The sequence below is a fragment of the Ambystoma mexicanum genome, chromosome 5q, assembly GCF_040938575.1.
Source record: "Ambystoma mexicanum isolate Mex_15411 chromosome 5q, UKY_AmexF1_1, whole genome shotgun sequence".
Taxonomy (NCBI): domain Eukaryota; kingdom Metazoa; phylum Chordata; class Amphibia; order Caudata; family Ambystomatidae; genus Ambystoma; species Ambystoma mexicanum.
The window spans coordinates 163514883-163538104 of NC_090933.1; the positions used below are offsets into that span (position 1 = coordinate 163514883).

Genomic DNA, 23222 nt, shown 5'->3' on the forward strand with positions numbered 1-23222 from the left:
GCTGCAGGCAGGGGGAGACAGAACACAGGCATCAGGGCACTGTACAATGGTCGGATACACACATGACAGTTGCACATGAGTGGCAGTGTCAAACTTCACAGATGGCATCACACTCCACAACACTCATATTATTTGAACCCACACACATGCACAAGGAATGGTGCATCAGGCAGAAGCATCCATACACACACAACAGCATGAACATCCAAAGGGGATAACCGAAGAGAACTATAAAACAAGCAAAAAAAAGAGCACAAAATATACCACACTCGAACAACATGCCAAAAATAGAGACTCTGAGGACAAAATTACTGCAGTCTTTACCTTTTCGCCTCTTACTAACAAATTAAAACAAGAAGTTCTGAGACTGTGGCCGATTCTAAATGTAGGGGAATCAAATCTAGCTACCCCACGCTTTGCCATGAAAAGGAACAAAAATTTGAGAGACTCCCTTGTAAAAACTTACAAAGAAAAGAGCCTACCCATCGAGACACTCTGGAATCAAGAAAATCCATCAGGACACACACCATGTGGGTCATGTAGTGCTTGCCCAGGAACGGCCAGAACAAAAACTATAGATATTGGCTAGCGCTACCCATGGACACAAAAAGAAATAACAAATTGTAACATCAAGAATGTCATCTACCTGATCACGTGTCCGTGTGCATTGAGATATGTGCGAATGACTACCCGTCCAAATAAAATTAGACTGGCTGAACATCGCTCCTGTATACGCACTAAGAAGATCACGGCACCTATGGTAGAACACTACATAGAGAAAAAACACAGCCCCACAGACATTCAATGGACAATCCTAGAAAAGGTCAAGACACCCACAAGAGGAGGAAATATCCAGAATCTTTTGTTTAGAAGTGAACAGTTATGGATATATAGACTAAGAACAGATGTGGAATGCTTAAATGAATCTATGTGCTGGCAGACTCTGGCAACTCTTTAAACTACCAGCCTCCCTCATGTATATACTTTGTTGGTGTGATGCTATAACTGCTTGATGCATCTCTGTATATTCGTGAGAAGTATCCTGGAGTCAAAGTGGTAGGATTGTTTATAACTGGACATATGTAAATGCTTCTCTGCTACTAATAACCTTTTTTCCCTAGGAAACAGAATTAATGCTATGCTGTATAATATACAGTGCTACTTGTGCACACCATGTATCTACACACAGCGCACACGTGGGCCTATGGTGTGTCAGACCCATACAAATTCTCACAAACTTACTTGTGTTATGTACATATCTATTCATATTTTACAATCCCCCACATACTGGTAGTAATTGGTAACTTCAGTTATGACTCAAGTCACCTCTATTTGAGCAATTTTTAGTTTCTTTGAGCAATTTTTGAATTGTAGTGACATGATTGATTCAATTTACATATTTTAGTATGAGTCCTTTCTCTCCACCTTTTTGCTCCACCCAAACATCTAGAGGTGGCTTTGTCATTTGGCTTGACGATTTTGGTAATTCCTTCGATCGTGAGTGTACCTCTATTTTTGATACCTACCATTTTTGGAAGGGTCTGCCATACCGGACACCACTTTAAGATGGCCGCCATGTACTGGCTCCTCGCGGTGTACTTAGCCCGAGATCTGCCGTTCGTGGCTTGAGATCTGCTGCTCGCGGCTGACACTTGATACTAGTCACGTGACCGCAACTACAACAGAGCTCGCAGAACAGCAATTGCGGTTCATATGCTGACTGCAGAATGATCACTGCGGCGTAACCAGCGTCTGGGAGGTAAGTGAGGTCCCCGCACGTAGCCGCTCTCACACAATGTCACACCCACTTATGGACAAATCTGATAACACTCCCGTCACTAAGCGGGAAGGCCCAGCGACCTTTTCAACTTTCTTGCACGTCGCCTGTAATCCATATGCACTCCCCCATTTACAAGCGGTTTCTTTAAATATGTTGCTCTGTAGGATTCTGAAGTGACATAGAATAGCGGTACCATATGTCAGTTGTTGGCTTAAGTGCCCCTTTTACATTTTGTCCCATATGGACTGTGAGGGACCATCTGGAAAACTTGCGTAGGATGTCCATTTGGGCTTTTATGCACTACAGATCAAGCTCACCTGGAGCTGATCGATGAAAATTATGGGGCTAGCGTTATAATGCACTTTAAATGTATGTCGATATTACACTATGATGTTTGTTTAGTGTGGTATGTCATTCCTTCTAGTTTCCATGTAAACACTTACGGAACATTTCCTCCGTAGGTACACAAGATATATGTTTGGTTTCGGGACAGGAAAATACCAGCTCGACTCCACAACCCTGATAGATGGGAGTTGTCACAGCTCTATTGGGTGAGATGAAGATTTTACACCTATCCATCCATGTGAGATAAAATTATGGGATATGTTATTAACCACTACCTCCCTCTTTTTCTCTCTCCCTCCCATACCCTGTTCAATGCAATCCATAGGGCGTCCTCCTATTTCTAAAAACTTCAGTTTCAGCCTCTAAAACTAGAAGAAATCTGACCACACACACATAGTGCGAGTCTCAAGCCCTGAAGAAAGAGGTGACACTTATTGCTATACCACTGAAACCGGTCGGCTTTCCGTGAGATCTGAGTAGACCAATACGGATCAGGAAGATCCCTACACCAGATCCCCTTTTTCGATCCCGACACCAAGAAGGGATCTTTGACTTTTACTGACAGGGGAACAGAGCTCACGTATATAAAAAAAAGCACATCTCCAAAATCCCCCCCAAGCAAATAGGAGTTACCTTTGACTACTAGCCAACTCTGACTAGCTACAGTCGAGGTTTAACACTCTATAATTTTAATCAGTTGCAAAATCCAAAAAACGTGAATAAAAAAGTAATTGTTTATTTGGAAAACAACATTGAAAATAAACCCCAAATTGTGTGGAACCCTGAAGGCAAAACTCAAGAACCTGTAACAATGGAGTAGAACCCAAAAGAGAAGCAATAACAGAATTAATGTAACACGAATCCGAGTGTGATATAACGCTAGGGAAGATTCGAGGTTTCAATTCCCAACCCAGGTTCAAACTTTGTGGATATCACTACTACATCTGTGCCATGGTTGGGAGGCCATGAACGGTGAGGGGTGCCTCAGCTGGGCGTACTCCACGTGGCAGGTGTGGTCAGGGACTAAGGGGACTCCAGGGTGTCCAGGGTGGCTGCAGAGGGGGAAGAGGCAGGGGTGCGCCATTTTTGGCAGGATGTTCTGCCACGTGTTGGTGCAGTCATGCCACCACCCCCTGTGGTTCCAGGAAATGCAGCTCTTGCACCTGGCACTGGTGCCCATGTGACCCGGCGGTCCTTTTCATCGACTGCCACGGGCCCAAGGGTAGTGTTTGCTGCAGGTGCAGCTGTGGACACCACCACCCAGGCTCAGGGTCGGCCAGCGCATGCTGCGTTGGCACCTGAAGAGTCCCAGGAGGATTTCCAGGAGGTCAGAAGGCACACCGTAAGTGCATGCAGGGCTGCCCTGACAGAGGCACATGTCCCTGGGGCAGCATTGTCACCTGCTGCCCTTAGCAGCCGGGTGTTGGCAAGTGCATGGGCAGATGCAGCCAACACCACCCCGGTTGTGAGTCTACCATCCAGGACAGTCCCAGTCAATGACCTTGGCACAGCGGATGTTGCTGCGCAGGGTCCAGTCAAGGGCACCCAGCAGCCACTGACGCAAGTCAGGGCTTCTGTCCTTGTTCCATCTGCCACTCCCTCGATTCAATGCACCAGCGCCCACTGCCCTTACTGATCAGGACGGCATTTGCCAGTCAGGGTCTGGATCACTGCCCAAGAGGAAGAAGGTTGCACCTGCACAAGAGGCTGTGACCCCACACACGGCTCCGGCCTCCGGTACATTGAGGAAGAAGCCTTTCTGCAAGCAGGAACTGGACTTCCTTGTGGGCTATGTGTCGGAACACGACCGTGATATGCTAGTGGGCCCAAATTTTCACACTACGGCTGCCCAGTGTTGGGACCACTGGAAGGGTGTTGGGAAGAGTGTTAGTGCATTCCGAAATGAGGTGCGCACAGCTCAGGAGTGCAAAAAGCGTTGGGATGACCTCTGACGCTGTGCTAAGCTAAAGCGTGCCTCCAATTATGCCATGACTGGGGTTACTGGCGGTGGGCCACCACCTCAGGAGGAAGAACTCACTCCGCACGAGTTGATCGCTGCAGAGTTCATCCCGGCAGAATTGTACAAAGGAGTGGGAAAGATGCTGGATTTTGATGCCCCGTGCAGTGAGTGTTTCTGCGTGCTTGTCCAGGCCTTGTGTGGTTTCCTTGTGGGATGTGTTGTGCTTGACTGCCAATACATGCTATGTGTACATGGTTCTCATGTGCGAGCCATGCAATGCTTTACTAATGCGTGCCTGCTGTGCACCATGCTGGACATGCAGTGCAAACAGGGACTGTCCTCATCACCACACTTGCACCCTACTCACATGCTAGTCACCCGACTGCCCTACGGTCCATGTTCCAGCTCACTGGCCCTTCTGCATCTAGCCTGGGATGTCTTTCCACTCAGCACTCAGACTATGTCATCGCATGACTGACATGGATGTGTCTTCTGCCTGCATGCTGGTACTCCACGTAGGCATGCTCCCTTGGCCCTCCACCCCCCTGCACCACTATTAAACCATTGCACTGGTGGGTAACATGTTGGACTACTGCAATGGCCTGTTCAACACTCCTGTGTACATGCACACTTCCCCCTGCCAACATGCCAGACACATACTGTGGGGTACATCCTATGTCCTTGATGCAGGGTGTCTCACTCGGACTGTGCAGCTGGCAGATGCTCCGAAGGGACATGAGTGCCCATTCATGCTCCATGTGCATTACATGCATGGCCCTACGTGTCCTTTGCAGGATGATAGTTACAACCAGAAGGCCGCCTTAAGGGCGTTTTAACAGCTGGTATCAGGTAGACAGTAAACCCATCAAGTAATGGCCTATCACGAAGACATACTTCCAGCAGCATTAAAATATCAAAGTCTACTTTGTTAAAAGGGCTTCCAAGGTCATTAAATAATCAGCCGAAGCCCCTGCAATTCAAAGAAAAGACTGATTTCATACTTGTTATAAGAACATGGGTTGTTTGTACTTATTGGGGATAATTCATAGAATTTAGCGCACAAGTGGAGCACGCAGCTGGTGCACAGAGTGCGCGTGTGGCAGTCTGCGACAGCCCCATGCACCAAAACCCATTTTAGCACACAGCATATTCATGGATACTTACATCCATAACTAGCCGTGGCGCAGAGTGGCGCAGCGACCCTACAGCATTGGCAGTTACGCCCCAACCCCGCCCCATGCGCCAAAAACATTGTCCAAATCCAGTACATGGAGCAAAGGCCAGTGGACCACCATACAGCCCCCCAACCACGAAAACACATGAAAAACTCCCTGCGCACCCCTCGGAATACACGTACCCCGCTCGCGCCAGCAAAATCGCTTGAAAAACACCCTGCGCACCCTTCTGAATATGCGTACCCCTCCCACGCCAGCAAAATCGCATGTACAACTCCCCGCGCACCCCTCGGAATACGCGTACCCCGCTCGCACCAGCGAAATCACGTGTACAACTCCCCACGCACCCCTCGGAATACGCTTAGCCCACTCGCGCCAGCTAAATCGCGTGTAAAACTCCCAGCGCACCCCTCCGAATATGTGTACCCTGCTGCGTCAGGTAAAATGCATGGAAAAAGTCCCCCCTGTGGTGTGGGCTGCCTGTGGGGCATGGGGAAGGTGGATGGGTGGCCTGTGGGTCATGGACTGGGGTGATTGGCTGGCTGCGGGGCATGGACTGGGGTGATGGGCTGCCTGCGGGCCATGGAATGGGGTGATGGGCTGCCCACCCCAACCACCATTGACGGACACCTGCCAGCAGGCCCCGACTCATGTCTCCCACCCCACCGACCATTGATGGGCATGTGCCATCAGGCCCCGACTCATGTCCCCCACTACATCCACCGACCGCCATTGACGGCCACCTGCCAGCAGGCCCCGACTCATGTCCCCCACCCCACCCCACCCACCATTGACGGGCACCTGCCAGCAGGCCCTGACTCATGTCCCCCACCCCACCCACCCACCATTGACGGGCACCTGCCAGCAGGCCCCAACTCATGTCCCCTCCACCCAACCACCCACCATTTACGTTTACGGTTGAAGCATGTCAGCTTCATACTGTTGAGATGTCATAAATCCATCAACTTCCGTGGGAATAGGGGCCCTGGGGGGAACGCGTAGCATTTCCCCCCAAGGTGGTTTTGGGCGCTGCACAGGCCAGCGAGCTGGCCTGTGCATAGCACGTCTCGGCAGGGTATTTAAGGGGGCAGGGAAGGTTCAGGAGCAGGCGACGGTTGAGGGCAAGCTTTTGTCCTGGTCGCCTGCTCTCGAGCCTTCCCTGCATTCTGGGCCAGCTAGGGTGTTAGTAGAGGTGAGAGGTTGGAGGTATAGCTGTTAGTGGGAGCGGGCAGAAATAGTGCTAGAACAAAAATTTAAAAAGTTGTTAGTCATTAAAGCCGTTGGGGGTACTGTCGATAAGGTACCCCCCCTAACCGCATTGACGGGTGGTCTCCTCGCCATGTATCTCGGGTGGAAAGGGTTGCAGGGGTCCAGGCTGCCCGCAGTTCGGTATGTGGGCATGTGGAGGGAGACAGCTGTGGTCCACAAGGCTCTGCGGGTTTAAGGAGTGCAGCGGGGTGGGCGCGAGAAGTCTCTGGGCAGCTTGGCTGTAGGGTGCTCCCCCGGGTCGTGGGTGCTCCGGCCCCATTGTATTGGGTCTGCGTAGTCAGGGAGCGAGCAGTTTAATCGCTGCTCTCCAGTGTGGTAGCGTGCTGTGGCCACAGGTGGCAGCACAAGGATATTAAAGGGGCCGCTCACATTTTTGGGTTTAGAGGTTTGGAGAGGCGGCCACCTCCCGCTCTGGCATTCTCACTGCGGTGCCACCGGCACACCTCTAGGTGGCGGTGTGTTCTGCTACTGCATTCTACTGGGGGGGGCAGCCGGTTGGGGGGTATTTTGTTTAGGGATAGTGCAGAGTGGCACTGGGAGGGGGGGTTTGTCAAATAAAATAAAAAAATACAAAAATAAAAATAAAATAAGAGAATTGAATAATAATAATGATAATAATAATAATAATATAATAATAGCAGGTAAGCCCATACAGAATTGGTAATAAATGGTAGGGGGTATATAGATGTTAGGAAATGTATATAAATAAGGAAGAAGGGGTGAATATAGTTAGTATAATACTTTTTAGTGGTGTAGGCAATTTTAGTATCCCGCCAGCCTAATTTGGTGATCCTGGTTGGATTTGCAGAGGGTCATTTCCAGATTACCAGTGGCGCGGAGAGTGGTGGATCTTTTAATTATAAGCATCTTCTGGGGGATCAGCGAGTGAGGGAGGGAAAAGGCTCAGGGGTTTTCGTTTAAGTGGTTTTAGTGGGGCGTTGCACAAGTGCACGGTTGCACAGCCTCAGCAGGATGGTGGGACGAGGGGCTATTAAGAAGAGGTCTGTTGATGCCAAAGCACTGAGGGAGGCCCTAGCAATAATAAGCAGGGCAACTAAGGCACAGCTGGAGGGGGTGGTGGGGCAGGGATGGACAGGGGGATGCTGGGGGGAGGATGCAATGGAGGGCAGCGTCAGGTGGGGCGCTGACCGCGGTGGTCGCTTGTACCCCTGCGGCTGGCAGAGGGGAATCTTGGGAGACAAGGGGCAGGAGGAGCAGGAGGGAGACTCCCAGGGGAGCATCAAAGGTGTCTGGGGAAGGGGGAGATAGATCAAGGAGGGTTTCGGGGGAGGAGTGTGCGGGTGAGGAAGGAGGTCAGAGGATTTTGCAGAGGGGTGCTGGTCGGGCGGAGGAGGATGGTATGGGTGCGGAGGTGCAGAGGGGGGTGGCAGTGTGAAGGGGGAAGGGAGGTAAGTATCTTCAGAAGAGTGCGAGGGGTAGAAGGAGGGAGTGATCACCAGAGAGCAATGAGGAGAGTTAGAGGTGTGTAACGGCCTCCCCTTCTAGGAGGGCTTCAGGTGGAGGGCTTAGGGCGGCCCCCACAGTTCTTCAGGAGCAACCAAGAGAGGGCTTAAGAACGGCCCCTCTTCAGGATAATCGGGAACAGCCTAGAAGGCACAGCACGGCCCCTAGCGCACAGGAACAAAGGGTGGAGGTGAGGATTCCTCCCCTGATAAGAGAAGAGCAGGCAGGGGTTTCCACGGCCCCACCGAGAAGACGGCATCGGACCGGCGGGGTGGACGCCTGGAGTTCACCGGAAGAAGAGCTGCCTGGCCTGAGCATGTGCTTACAACAGCCATGGCATCACATTGGGGGTGATGATGGTATGGAGGAGTATGTGGGGCAGTGGGAGGAGGAAGGCTACAGGGTGGCGAGGAGAAGTGAATGGGTGAATTGGGCGGTTAAGGTTGGAAGGAGAAAGCCAAGAGAAGGGTGGTTGCGTCACAGGAGGTCGGAGGGGAGATTGGCTGGGTGAGACGGTTGACAAGTTTTGTTCCCGCAGCAGGAGCCCAGTGAGTTAGGAGTTGAGGAGCATTGGAGTGGAAGCCAGGCTGCAGATGGGCATCGGCAGGGCTGAAACAGGTGAGCGGGAAAGGGTCTGGTGAGCGGCTTGGCAGATGGGGGACGCGAGGTTGGGGCGGCAAAGGGCAGAGTGGGGGTGCTGGGGGTGAGGAAAGATGTTGGCCTGTAGGCTGCAGGGGTCTTGGAGGTGGGGAAGAAGGTTTCTTCGGTGGAGGTGCAGAGAGACAGGGTGATTGAACCCGTGGCACCCGAGGTACAGGCTTCAAAGGAGAAGGATGCAGAGGGTAAGGGGAAGGAGAAGAGATTGCCTTACATGGGCATTATGAAGCCGCGGGGTGCGCACTTGATGGCATCAACAAAGGACAAGATTTGGGCTGGGGATTTTGTGGACGTGTTTAAGCTATTGCATAGAGAGGTCAGAGCCAAGAAGGGTTCTAAGGAGGAGAGGGAGCTGGCTTTGCGTCCAAAGGTGCCGGTGACAATTGAGAATTGGACGTCGGCTTTTATCATCTATGCTAGTGTTTATTGCGAGAAATTCCCGGAGAGGTGTGTGGCTCTGTTGAAGTATATGGACGTGATTAGAAAGGCTTTCATGAGTTTTAGAGGTTTTGCATAGGTACGGTATGATGAGGAGTTTAGGGCAAGGTTGGCGGAGGACATCCAGGTGGTCTGGGGTGAGATAGACATGGATCTCTGGCTTCAGTGGATGGTGCCGACGAGGCCTGCTCCGACGTTACACATGGCAAGTGGGTTACTCGTGCCTTACCGGCCCTTTCTTGGTCACCCCGCCCCAGAGGGGACGAGGGGGGCGGAGGCAGGGGCCAGAAACCTGCAGCATGCTGGGCCTTCAATAAAGATGACTGCATGAGGTCTGTGTGTAGGTTCAGGCATGAGTGTACCAGATGTGCAGGACAGCACCCAGTCACACAGTACTTTCAGCAAGGGGACCGAGGGCGGGGGCATGGTGCAGGCCGGGGGGTTCTGGGGAAAGGCTTTTACTCCAGTTAAGGTTGAAGTCCTGGAGAAGTGGCTCAGTTTCTATCCAGACAGGAAGGGGTGAAGATTTTGGGAGACGGTTTTCGGGATGGTTTCAGGTTAGGGTACCAGGGTCCAAGGGTGCGCAGATGGGCTGAGAATTTGAAATCGGCTAGGGAAAATGGGGGAGTGGTTAGGGAGAAGTTGCTCAAGGAGGTTGCTGCAGGGATGGTGGTAGGTCCATTTTCAGATTTGCCGGGCGATCTAATGATATCCCCACTGGGGGTAGTGCCCAAGAAGGTGACGGGGGAATTTAGATTGATACATCATTTATCTTGGCCGGAGGGCTTATCGGTGAACAATTTCATTTCCCCTGAGGATTGTGGCGTGTCATACGCAAGCGTGGATCAGGCAGTGGAGTTGGTAACGAAGGCGGGTTGCGGAGCATTTCTGGCTAAGTGTGATGTCAAGGCAGCTTTTAGGTTGCTGCCGGTGCACCCAGAGGATTTTTGGCTGCTGGGGATGCAATTTGAGGATCGCATTTATGTGTATATGGCTCTACCGGTGGGCTGTGCTATCACTTGTGCGTTGTTTGAGCGTTTTAGTTCATTTTTGCAGTGGGCTTTTACATATATCTCAGGGGAGGAAGGTGTTCTGTACTACTTGGATGATTTTTGTTCATCAGCGGGGCAGGCAATGAATTGGGGTGCAAGAACATGCTGGGGACTTTTCAGGCTCTGATGCCGGAGTTGGGGGTACCATTGGCAGAGGATAAAACGGAAGGGCCGGCAGTAGTTTTGACTTTTTTGGGATCGAATTGGACTCAGTGGCTATGACCTCACTCTTGCCGCATGACAAGGTGAGGGGGTTGGTAGGTTTGCTGGAGAAGGCGGTGGATGCCCAGAAAATTACTTTATTGGAGATTCAGCGTCTAGTGGGGCATTTGAATTATGCATGCAGGGAAGTGGTCCCGGGGTGCACTTTTTGTAGGAACATGTCGCAGTCTATGGCAGGAGCAAAGTGCCCACATCATCGGGTAAGTGTGTCAGGGGTGGTACGCAAAGATTGTAGAATTTGGTTGTGCTTCCTGGAAGGTTTCAACAGGGTCTCCATGTGGTTACAAGGGGATCCGGTAGGAGGGGAGGTGCAAATATTTTCATATGCGGCAGGAGAAGGGGGGTTTGGAGTTTTCTGGGGGGCAGATGGTGCGCAGAGAAGTGGCCGCTGCGATGGTTAAAGGAGGGTAGAAGCATAGCATTTTGTGAGTTCTTTCCTTTGCTGGTGGCATTGGAACTGTGGGGCAGGGAATTTGAGAATAGGAAAGTTAATTTCAATGTGGACAATGAATGCGTTGTCAATTTGGTTAACAAGCAGTCAGCCAAAGACCAGAGGGTGGTGAGGCTCACGAGGGAGTTTGTTTTGCGCTGTATGAAATGGAATGTGTTGTTCAGGGCAACACACATGCCGGATAAGGATAATGGCTTCGCTGATGCAATATCTCATTTTCAATGGCAGAGATTCTGTGGATTGGCACCAGCCGCGGACCAGAGGGGGCAGCAGATCCTGGAGGAGCTGTGGAAAATAGGAAGTTGAGAGCGCTGTCTTTAGTGTAGGGTTTGCTGGCTCCGACGGTTAGGGCGGCCTACAGGAGGGCATGGAAAGAATTTTTCAGGGGGGAGCCTGGAGCTGGAGGGGTAGGGAGGATGCTGAGGAACACAGAAGGGATGATGTGGTCAATTTCCTTTTGTGGTGTACAGATAGGGGTTGGTTGAAGGCAACTATAGCTGAGAAGTTGGTGGGAATAGCCTTCTATGGCAAATGGTCTCGGGCTTCCAGCCGAGTGGTGGAGAAATGGCGAGTAGGATGTTAGAGGACTGGGCGAGAGAAAATAGGAAGGAGAAGGATAGCAGATGGCCGGTATCAGCGGCCCTGTTGGTCAGTTTATGCTGGGCTTTGGAAGGGGTCTGCTGGTCAGCTTGGGAAGGAGTTATGTTTCAAGTTTGTTTTACGTGGTTGTTTTCTGAGGCATTCCGGGTGCCAGAACTTGTGGGGTAAAGGGAGGAGCAGGTGGGTTGCAGTGGGAAGATTTTTATTTCTCGGATTTGGGGGTGGATATTAGGATTAGGAGGTCAAAGACAGATCAGAAGGGGAGGAGCTACTGAGTATTGCTGGAGTGGGGAAGTAGGGAGCTGTGCCCAGTCAGGTCAGGTATGGCATGGAAGGATCTATGCAGGGGCAGGTTGGGGCTGGTTTTCCAGCATGAGGATGGGTCGGGAGTGTCAGCAGCACAGGTGCTGGGGGTGCTAAGGAAGGCATTGGTGGTAGTAGTGGAGAATCCAGAGGAGTTTGGAACTCATTCATTTAGGATGGGTGCGGCGTCTGAGGGTAACCGTTTGGGGCTATCAGAGGACAAGGTTAAGAGCTTGGGCTGATGGAGGTCGGGGAAGTATAAGGGATATATTAGGGATCTGAGGTAAGGTGCTGGATGAGATGGGGTAGAGGGCTCGAGGGGGGTGCGGGGGAATGAGGGGACGTGGGATGGTGGAGTGACAATGTGATTTCTTTTTCAGAGACGGCGAGGAGGCCAGGGCAGATACTGCAGATCTGGATTGTCGGGCATTCTATTGTGAAGTGGGCAGGTAGAGAGGCACAGAAGAGGATTTTTGGCATGCAATTGGGATGAAGCTATTGAGGTGGCGATTGTGAGGTGGTCGGGTCTCGAGGGGCTGCGTTGGGATCAACTGCTGCCCATGCTAGCAGGGATGAAGGAGTGTTTCGGTGTCCCAGATGGGTTGATTATACACACTGGGAAGAATGATCTGGTGCAGGATACGGGGGTAACTCTGCTGAGGAAAAGGAAAAGGGACCTGGTATGGCTTAGGGAGATATGGCCTAAGGTAAGTTTGATATGGACTAAGTTGTTACCGAGCAGAGTGTGGAGGGGGGCAGTAAGCGAGGGTGCAGTAGAGCGGACAAGAAAGAAAATAAATAGGGAGATGATAAAGTTTTGTGGCTCGGCAGCTGTGCAAGTTTTGGAGCACAAGGAGATTATATATGAGAATTTTGAGGTTTTCAGGGAGGATGGGGTTCATTTGTCGGTTTATGGAAATAGCTACTACCTCTTGGATCTGACGTTGCAGGTGGGGGACATCGTAAAGAGTTGGAAGTAGTAGGAAGTTTGTGGTGGGGCAGAAAGGAACACCTCAGGGGAGGGTTTTTTCTGGTGCTGGGGCATGGCCCTTTTGGATGAGAGGGGAGGCAAGCACAATGGGGGAATTGCGTGGGTAAGGATAGGGGTGGTGATGTTTGCACGAATGGGCTAGCCCGGGGGTGCAGAGAGGGGAACAGGTCTTGAAGATGGAGGGGCATGGTCCCGGTGAGATGATGGGAAAAAGCAGGAATGAAGGCCTGAGAAGATGGTAAGGGGACGGTAAGGACCTGGGGGAAGATCTGGGGGAAGATAGGGAGGAAGTTGGATTTATTTATTTATTTGTTGGGGGCTATAAAGAGTTATTTATTTATTTATTGTTTTGGCAAATTGTTAAAGCAGTTATTTTAGTCTGTAAGTCCAGGGGCTAGGTTAGCGTTTATTTGTGAGCTTTAGCCTGTCACATTAAAGCAACATTTTTCACTTCAAGTGAGGCTGGGTTTTTGTGCAGTAAGCCCAAAATGACGTTTCTGTAATTATTGTGAGAGATTTGCTTCAATGTGACAGACAACATCATTTCGACATTACTGAAGAGACATGCACAGTTTCATGTCACCTCCATTGCTACAAAAGCACTGTATTGTGTCAGTCACATCACTTCAAAAGTGAGTGCTGCTAATGTCAGCTAGAATGTTCATAGTGTGGAAAGTTTAGGAACAATGAACTGCTGAAGTTTTCATGAAGTGGTGAACTTTAGGAACAATGAACGTAGAACTACGGCAGAATTGTGGCACGGAGAGCTATATGGCAGGTGGAAGCACTTGAGACAGATTAAAAAAAGAAAAGGTATATTTCATACTTGTTACAGTATCTACACCATGGCACCTAATCAAACATGCCGAATTTCAGGTTTGTTGCATGTTGGGAAGTATGCTGAAGATTTCGAACAGACACACATATATCTACACATTTTCTTTTTATATGTAGAGAGATAAATAAATATGGTAGTTTAAAGTTCACCTTCGTGCTGCCATTGGTCAATAGCTGAGGCCCGGCTAAACAATGCAAGTTGCATTGCACTAAAAAACTTTAAAAGATCTTTAAAATCTCCTGCAAATCTTCCCAGAGGTGCTTATGGAACAGAATGTATATGCAAGGGTTCCATATACATAATGTCTACTACAGCCTCAGTATTGCCCACATTTCTGCTAGTTTTGACTGCACCTGGGTAACACTACGCAATAAAATCACTCAATCACTACACCCCATTTTCATCTTGGATGGAATTGTATGTATTGATTGTGCTATGCCTATTAAAAGATTATCAGATGGCTCCATTCCAAGACATAATTATTACACAGGACAAATTGTCATATGTTAGCCCTTTACGCCCAGATATCTCATCTGACAATGGCCCTCATTCTGACTCAGGCGTTAAGGGGTTTACGGCGCCGTAAACAGCGCCGACCCTTAACGCCTGATTACAAGGTTCCCTTTGCAGGATGGCTTTTAAGGGCTGCTTTTTGCAGCCGTTAAAATCCATGCCGCAAAGGGACCTTGGCGATAATTACGGCACCGTAATTTACGGTGCCGTAATTATCGCCTTTCCCCATTCCCATTATGCCCTATGGGGCGAAAATGGGAATGGGGAAGGGTAAAATGGGAAATGGGGATTTACCGCCCCACTCACCTTGGAATGGGGCGGTAAATCCGCCAACCACCATGGCGTAAACGTAGTTTACGCCATGGTGGTAAGGGTACGACCCAGGCGGTAACTTACCGCCTGGGTCGTAATGAGGGCCAATGTCCTTACTGACCACCCTACACTTTCTGGTGCTCACAAACACAGAAGCAAACCCTTCAATACGAGGCAATGAGCCAGAGCGTAGGGACCTCTGTTCCTGCTCCTGGGAACTCTTGGCTGAACTCTGATTCTTATTTCTTGTAAATCACCTGAATAATATAAATCTGCCCTGTTTAATATTCAAACCGGCAACCCATATTTTACAAAGCGTGTTAAAATGCCATTTCTGGTAAATAAGTTCATCTATTTGGAGATGTTGTTTTTGTTTCTATAATCCTGTTTTTCATTGGCAAAAGACAGAGTGAGAAAGAGAGAGAGAACGAGAGAGGAGAGAGAGAGAAAGACAGAAAGATAAAGACAAAGCATGAGCGAGTGAGAAAGTGAATGCAGACTGTGAGAGAGAGAGCAAGAGAGAGAGATAGACATAGTGGTAGCGAGAGAGTTTGGAGGTTGTCAACAGGTGGCATGAACAAGGTGAGCTATGTGACTAAACAAATCACATTCTACGTAAGGAATGTGGACACATATTTACTGTTAAATTGTGTAATGAAATATTCATAGATTTCATAAATCAGAGTGTGAATAAGCCATGCAGGAACAATGAAGTGAGGGGAGGGGGCGCAATGCAGTGATAATATTCTTTCTGCAAAGAACTTTGCATGATGTGTACAAGTCAGCTGTAATTCTTGTTCATCAACCGGTACAAAACAACATTAGTGCAAATTCTTCATCTGTTTAAGACAACTTCTGAAAATGAAAAATTGAAATGATCCGGCCATAAAACAGAAATTGTACTGTTGCAACACAACTTTGTAATAGCATTTGTGTTAATCGATGGATGCAAACTGCTGTTTTTGCATTTGTCAGTGAGTTGTTATATAAAGGAACATTAAGCTGATCAGTGCAAATGCTGGTGTGAAATTGTGTACAGCTAGTTCATAAGGCAAAAGGGCATCAGCACTTTACACTTTATGTGATGTGAATTGTATTTCTCAGTTTACAATTTCAATGTTAACAGTATTTTTAACCTCTTTATTTACCTAGAAATTTTAAGGCTAGAATCTATAAAAAAAGGAATCAAGCCAACTATATTTAAAACATCTTAGATTTACTTCAATTTTTATGCAAAAATGATCAACAGACTAAGGAAAATGTTCTTCCCAGGTGAATTCTTAAATCAAAAGGCAGACATAACATCCTCCTCACAATACTACATGTTACAAATATGTATATATTGTAGAATTATTCAGTGGTGCATTTTGATATTTTTGTTACATTTTTATTATGCATTCTCCCCAAACAATTTAAATTGAATTTTCTTTCAAAATATCTTATATTTACTGTTTTATGACACTTTATTTTTTAAATTGAAACAAAGACAATAAAATATGAAAAAGCATGACAGTTATCTTCGCAGTTCTAAACATTTTTTCCAGATACTTTATTATGATTGCCATTTTTTATTCCTTTAAAAAGTGGGGGGAAAAACATTCAAACTGGAAGAAAAAATTCCTACATTAGTAAAGCAATCCAGAAACAAGATTTAGAAAAGCGAGATAAGCCATGCCATTCAGAATATATAAAATGACTCTTTCTATCTCACATTCACTTAAAAGGAGTGATGGCACTGCTTGTTGTTGTAACATGTTAGTGTTAAACATGTTTCCATGAGCGATTGTTATCACAACCTTAAAATGTTTCAATATAAATATTAAATTATGTCTAATATGAAAAATCATGCAAATAAACGTAGATGAACTTCAATACAATTGGTGTTTTTCATCTTATTCCAGATCAGTAAGAAAACATTTCTTTGACAAATCTTTTAAAGAATGTAAGGAATACAATCAGCAAATGTATGATAATAAATTGAACAGTAACAACAGGATTGGGAAATTATTCTGTTTTTCACAATATGTTTAATGAAAGGCATTATGCAGTCAAACAGGAGTAAAGTTTAAGCAGAATGCCACATTTTGATTGGTAATGCTGCTTTTCACTTTTTACCAGAAGCGACTAAACCATTGATCGATCAACACAGGAGAACATAACAGCCAATTACATTTATCCCCACATCATTGTGTATGCCAGTGAGAGTTACAACAGGGAAAATACAAACATGATTGGCTTTTTATTCTCCATTTTACATACACATTTTAAGGAAGCAAAAACACCTTCTGGTTTTTGGATTTCTTGTTTGTTAGCTATCAAGCATTTGCAGGAGCCAGAGTTCCATTACTGTGTCCTTGGCTCCTGTGTTACCCAAGAAAGCCTCATCCATTGGTATTATTGCTTACATTTTCAACAATTAACACTTTCAATAACATACTAGATAGAATACATCTTCCAGCTGCCGACTTTGGTTATTAACATCGATACTTATCAGACAGATCCAGCGGAAAATATAGATTGGTGCAAATGGATGCATGGGAATAAATGTATTGCTCCTGAAATCGGGCGCTAGCTTCCTTTTTCATTGCTGTTTTTTTTTTTTAGGACAGATCCCAAAGCAGTTTGGAGAGAGTGAAGGGAACTTACATTTGCCATTTGCTTATTGCCATTTAGTACTTTCCTAATTGCATTGCGATGAAGTTCATCAAAATTTAGGAAGAGCAGATTGTTTTTCCTCAAAGCCTATGGACAGTATTTCCTTGTTTGGTAAATTATAATATCTGAGCAGCATCACCTTATGGACATCTTTCCCAAGCAGTCGGTTTAGCGAAAGTGATGCACATATAACATACAGTTCAAAGAAAAGCATTTCCTTCATCTATTCCACCATCTATCAAAATCCAAAAGAGAGACATGAAACAACATTAACACTGAGTTAAATCAAAGACAATTGGGTTATGTTGGGAAATTTGCAATTGAGAATACATTTATTCTTCAAGTTTCCTGTAAGTCTCAAATGTATTTTAAAAACTAAGGAGCACTTGGTGGCCAGCAACCAAATTACAAAGAAAATGTCATTGTGGAAAAGGGAAATCTTGTACAGCAGGAAATGTCTGTAATTCTAACGTTTTGGACCAAAACTATGCATGAGTAGAGAAATACATCCACTCCGAGTGTCCTTCCATTTGCTTTTTGTGCAGGTCGAGTAGATGCACGCGTTTTATACAGAATCATTCTTTCACTGTCATTATGCTTGTATAAATTGTTCTTCTCTGCAAGTAGAAAAAAACTGTTACGCAAATTCATCCTAAGGGAAAGATATATACAGTAGATTAATTTTGAAGAAGTGGATTTTTGGAAAAATATATAACAGCAATGAGAATAAAGTAAGTACTATTATAAGAGTCAGCACATGGATTTCTTTTGAAATTATTATAACAAGACCAATATACTATGTGAAGACGCATTCATTATGTAAATCATTGGCATACTGCAGGCAGTATTTTCTGTAACAAAACATACAAGCATTTAAGACCACCAGGTAAATATGGCGCCATCTTTAAAATAAGAATTAAAGGAAAATCAGGTGTGGTTAAGAGAAATAAAACATTCTACATGTTCCAGGAATCTTGGCTGTGGACATACATGTAGGTATTGCATTTTTAAACATTGTGAATATCAAAATGTATACATGTTAAAGTAAATATAATATTCTCAATTTATGTTTGCTTACCTTAACTTTGCATTTCAGACCCTAGTTGTGTTGTATTCAGACTCGTGTTTGCTTAGCGATCCAATGAGGCAGAACCTGGAATGTTATGGCTATTTCATTCAATATAGTCTTTTTGTGCATAGAAATAAGACATATGCAGGCTTATACACGTGAAAACACACCTCAATTAGTAGACACTTTTGTACTGATAGATTTACAGAAGCATGCAAAAACACGATAAAGAGTGAAGTTTCTTTTTATGTTTATGACATGAATTTGCATGCAAAGTAAGTAGAGCATGTAGACAGACACGTAAGCACATACACTCTGTCGAAAGTACAAAACACAGATACACACACACAAAGTCTGAGCACTGTGTTTCCAAATAATTGCTTTATATGATTTTACTTGTGAATGTTTTAAGTAATCCTTATTTACAATCAGTGAAATTTCAATACACAGTAATAAAAAATAAAAATATATATTTTAAAATCATGCCAACCCATAATGATTGCCTGGGAGTAGCTATACGTTTAACACTGATATTTATATGCGTGTGACCTGATGAGAAGTAACAAACACTATGCTCATCCCCACCCAAGGTCTACTTTAACATGCTGTTATTAAACAAATATAAATTATGTTATACAAACACTATGATCTTTTTTTGGTGGTGGTGTCTTATCAGTTTACCATGCAAGGGAATAAAATAAGTATGCATTGGGTGCAGCATGATCTCTGGATACTGTCTCCAGTTTTAGGAAGCGGTGTGCTCTTATAACGTGGACCCTCTCAACTTCTTTGGTGTTCTAAACAAGGATCTGCAAATGCTCTCTTTTTCCAAACGTTTTCACTCATGTTTGTGTGTCTCTGTGTGGGTGAAGGACAATGAGAAAGAGAGCAAGACAGAAAGTAGGAACATGGCCTAAACTATAAATGGAAAGAAAAACTAAAAGAGGTAAGGACGAGAAAGAAATAGAAGAAAATATCTTTCAGCAATCTAGTCCTGATGGGAAATTTCTTCGTCAAAAATCTATTGATACTGACCGCTGAACAGCTTTGTCATGTCTGGACAGCCTGTGACTTGTTGTTGGGACCTCTTCAATTTCGTCTATATCACACGCATCCGCAGCGTCCTGGGAGTAGCTATGCTTCATGACGAGAATGTTCCTTCTGTTCATGGGCTGGAGGATAGGCTTAACAGGCTGGGGTTGCACATCAGTCAAGATGGAGGCCTCTCTTGTGCTGAGGTTAGTACGGCTGCCCTTGGCGCTAGACAGTTGTGATCCACAGTGATGGTCATGAATGCATTTTGAGGATGATCTTCGCAGTTTATGGTAGTTCTCAAAGTCATCTGCGACATCGGAAAGGTCCACAGCAGCCCCAGTGCCTCTTAGAGTGCATAACTCATAATGAGGAGGCTCAAATACCTCCTGAAATACGGTTTGATCGAAGTCTGTTTTCCTTTGGATGAACTTTTTTCGAGGCTGCTTAATCTGTACTACCACCGAGATGATGATGAGGATGAGTACAATGCCACAGGTGACTCCAATTACAGTTCCACTGGTATTGGTGAGCTGGTCCAAAAGGTTAGCCTTCCTTTTTTCTGCATGACATAGGAAACATAAAATGAGTCAAACCAATGTTTCTATTGTATTTTAATCTTCAAATGTCAATTATAAACTGGTTCTACTGTAACAATGTTTTCCTGTACGCCAGCGCTGCCTTATTATCAAATGCAAATGAACTGAAACAATTGTGTAAAAAATAAGAAAAGCACGATTAATGCGAGCAATAACTGTGTCTTTTACTTGTGTCATTCCAAAACTATTTTTGATAGCATGAACTTAAAGTAAAGATAAAATATGGTCTTGGCAAATTCTGGAAACAAACATACTTGTGTATTTTTGCATCGTAGTTGTGGAAAGGAATATTAAGTATCAGTCACATTAGCAATCAATCGAAAATGACCTTCACAATTCAATAACATGTTTTGTACTGTGTAATTGCAACAATTAATTTATGCTTGCTAAAACATTCTAACACATTTCAACAATATTCAAAAGTAAATATGGCTTAGAGGAAATGCTGCAGTATACTAAAAACGTACTAGGTCAGGAACTTTTAATGCAATCACACAATAGAGTTTAAAATTAAAAACGGCATCATCTGCATCGTAATATCTACGACATTGATTAATATCGGTACACTTGTATGTGATGCTTCCCGAGTTCACACGTAGGAGGGGACGTAGAGTAAAAGGTGAGCGCGCAGTTTGGCATCTGAATTAACACTCCGAGGCATTTTAGTTTTTTCAAAGATAAGGTGCACAGAATGAAATACCATCTCTGCCTGCACCGTGTTATCCACCTAACAAAACAAAGCATGCATGGAATCCAGCATCCCATTTTCATGCTGACTTTAACGCAAAGGATTCCTCTGGTATTGGACTGTTTTTAGCTCTTGCTAAAAGCAGGCGAGTCCCATGGGAATCTATTGGAAATTTCTCCAACAAGGAAGAGTGCGTCGAGAGAGGCAATTACACTTCTTTGCACTGTGGACTGCAAAGAATGATTGTTAGCCTGGATACGCCAGGTTTTGCACACATTTTTTGCACTTCAGTAAGTAAATAACAAAAATTGAACGGCAGAGACGAAATGACACAAAGAGCCTCATTCATGGAACGTTTAGCGTGGTGCAAAGCGACTTTGCTCTCCAAAAATACACTTCACACCGCTCTGTTAATCAGGGTGTTTGTGGCCAATGCAAAGTGACTGTGCACCAATGCAAAGTCATTTAGCACCGCGCTGGAAGTTCCATGAATTAGGTCCAAAGCCTGAGTTGCCTATTCTGCCTCTACTGCCTCTACTGCCTTTTTTAAATAGCACTGTTTATGCAAACAAACAACGTAAACATACATGGAAAAAAGATTCAAAGGCAGCAGGGTCGGGTAATATGTGATATGATATGATATGGCATTTTTAACGCGCCTATACACAAGTGTTTCAAGGCGCGACGAGGCAGGGGAGGGGAACAAATGGAGGACAGACAGCGATCCTACTATGCCAGGTGTTATTCAGATCGCGCAAGTGCATGGGAAACGGGCTGCGACAGTGCAGTACATGGGAAAGATGATAACAATAAGTAAACAGCCAGCATGTGGCAATGCCTGGGTAAGTGTGGGCATCAGGTGTCAAGGACTGGTAGGGGGACAGTAGGGATACAGAAACAGTCCCCAAGTGAAGGGGTTGCCAGGTGGGCAGTGCAGGTGTGTAACGCTGGCGGGGGAAGGACCTGGGCCTGAGATCAGAGGGTGTCCAGGTAGCCGGTGCAGTTCCGGTTACAGCCAGGAGGTCAGCAGAGGAGAGGAGGGGAAAAAGCAGAAGCAAAGAGAAAGGTTTTGAGGTGCTTCTGGAACCGGAGATGGTTCTCCTCAAGTTTATGGGAGGCAGGGAGGCTGTTCCAGAGGGAGGCACCAGCCGAAGAAAGAGATCTACCACCAACTTGTTGCTTGGAGAAGTGACTGACCCTGAGGGAGTTGGAGGCGGATGAGCGAAGAGCTTGAGAAGGAAGATATTTAGGAAGAGAGAGTTGAAGGTATTCAGGCCCCAGGCCCCAGAAGGCCTTGTGAACGATGCAGAGGGTTTTGAACTTAATCTTCGCAGCCACTAGGAGCCAGTGTAGAGATTTCAGTCCTAGAGTGATACAATCCCTGGGCTTGAGGCCAAGGACAAGTCTCGCAGTCTTGTTCTGGATAAGTTGCAGAGGGCGGAGAGTAGAAGCAGGCAGATTTAGAAAGAGGCTGTTAGAATAGTCAAGCCTAGAGAGAAACAGAGCTCTGGAGACAGTGAGCTTCTGGGGGAAGGAGAGGAAAGGAAGAATACCTCTGAGGAGGTGCAGCTGGTAGTGTGACTCCTTAGAGATGTCAGAGATGTGAGGAGAGAAGGAGAGTGTGAAGTCAAAGATGACCCCAAGGTTTTTAGCCTTGCAGGTAGGAGCAGGAAGAGGGCCCAGAGAGGCCGGCCAGAGAGCTACAGGGAAGGAGGGAGCAGGTGTGCCGATGAGGAGAATCTTGGTCTTACTGGCATTAAGGCAGAGGTCATTGGCGGCACACCAGTCCTGGATAGCAGACAGACAGTCAGAGATGAGGGAAGGAGAGGAGGAGGCCGAGGGTAGCCTGAAAATGAGCTGGGTGTCATCCGCATAGCAATGAAAGTTGGGGCAGACATCAGCAATGCGGTGAGCAAGGAGTGCCAGGCATTGGTTGAACAGCCAGGGAGAGAGGTTAGACCCCTGGGGGACACCACATGTAGCAAAAAGATAGCGGAGATGAAGGACCCAAGCTGGACCTGGGAGGGTCGGTCGGAGAGGAAAGAAGTCAGCCACGCCAGAGCCTGACCAGTGATACCCAAGTTATCATGGAGACAGTTGAGCAGGATGGCATGGTTGCCAGTGTCAAAGGCAGAAGAGACATCAAGCAAGATGAGGACGCAAGGGGTGTTAGAGTCAAGGTTGGAGAGCAGGTCTTCACAGATGTTCAGGAGAGCAGTTTCCGTGCTTCCGGCAGCTCTGAGGCCAGACTGATGTTCATGAAGACAACTAACATATTCAGTGTGGAGATTAAGCTGGGAGATAGGCAGTTTCTCCAGGAGCTTGCCCAGGAAGGGAGTGATGGAGATTGGGCAATAGTTAGCCGGGCAGGCGGGTCGGCAGAGGGTTTAAGAAGAGGGTGTACAAGGGAGTGCTTCAGGGGGGATGGGAAGACTCCAGTGGCGAAGGAGTGATTGCAGAAATCAGCCAGGGCAGGAGCCAGGGAGTCGATGTGGTCCTTGATAGTTTTGGAGGAACAGAGTTGACCCTGTTTCGATGAGACTTTCATAGATCGAACTTGTCTAGAAACCTCTTCAGCGGAGAACAGGGGAAAGGTAGATAAGGAGGGAGGAGAGGTGGCTGCAGAAGGGCCAGAGGAAGAGCAGGGAGTAGGGGGAGGGAGGGGATAGGAGGAGAGTGAGGACATGATGTCCTGAGTTATAGAGATGAAGTGAGAAGCCAGTGCAATGAAGAGGACCTGGGAAGGGACAGGAGAGGTAGAGACTGCGGCAGGATTGGCCAGTTCCTTGAAGATTTTAAAGAGTGCAGC

The 23222-nt window shown here is 46.6% G+C and overlaps 1 protein-coding gene across 4 annotated transcripts in view; it reads right to left on the bottom strand.

The window, feature by feature from the left end:
* Positions 1-15565: 15565 nt before the first annotated feature.
* The window catches only part of NETO1 (neuropilin and tolloid like 1), a 1259189-nt gene continuing 1251532 nt past the window's right edge, over positions 15566-23222 (bottom strand). For 3 of the 4 annotated variants that reach the window (XM_069620705.1, XM_069620706.1, XM_069620703.1), the window contains exons 9-11: positions 19130-19688; positions 18104-18178; positions 15566-17642 (exon numbers count right to left, since the gene is read on the bottom strand). In XM_069620705.1, coding sequence (XP_069476806.1) covers positions 18118-18178; positions 19130-19688 — 620 coding nt within the window. In that variant the 3' untranslated portion in view covers positions 15566-17642; positions 18104-18117. Of the gene's footprint in view, positions 17678-18103; positions 18179-19129; positions 19689-23222 lie in introns of all 4 variants that reach the window. The other variant, XM_069620704.1, reaches the window with a different exon arrangement.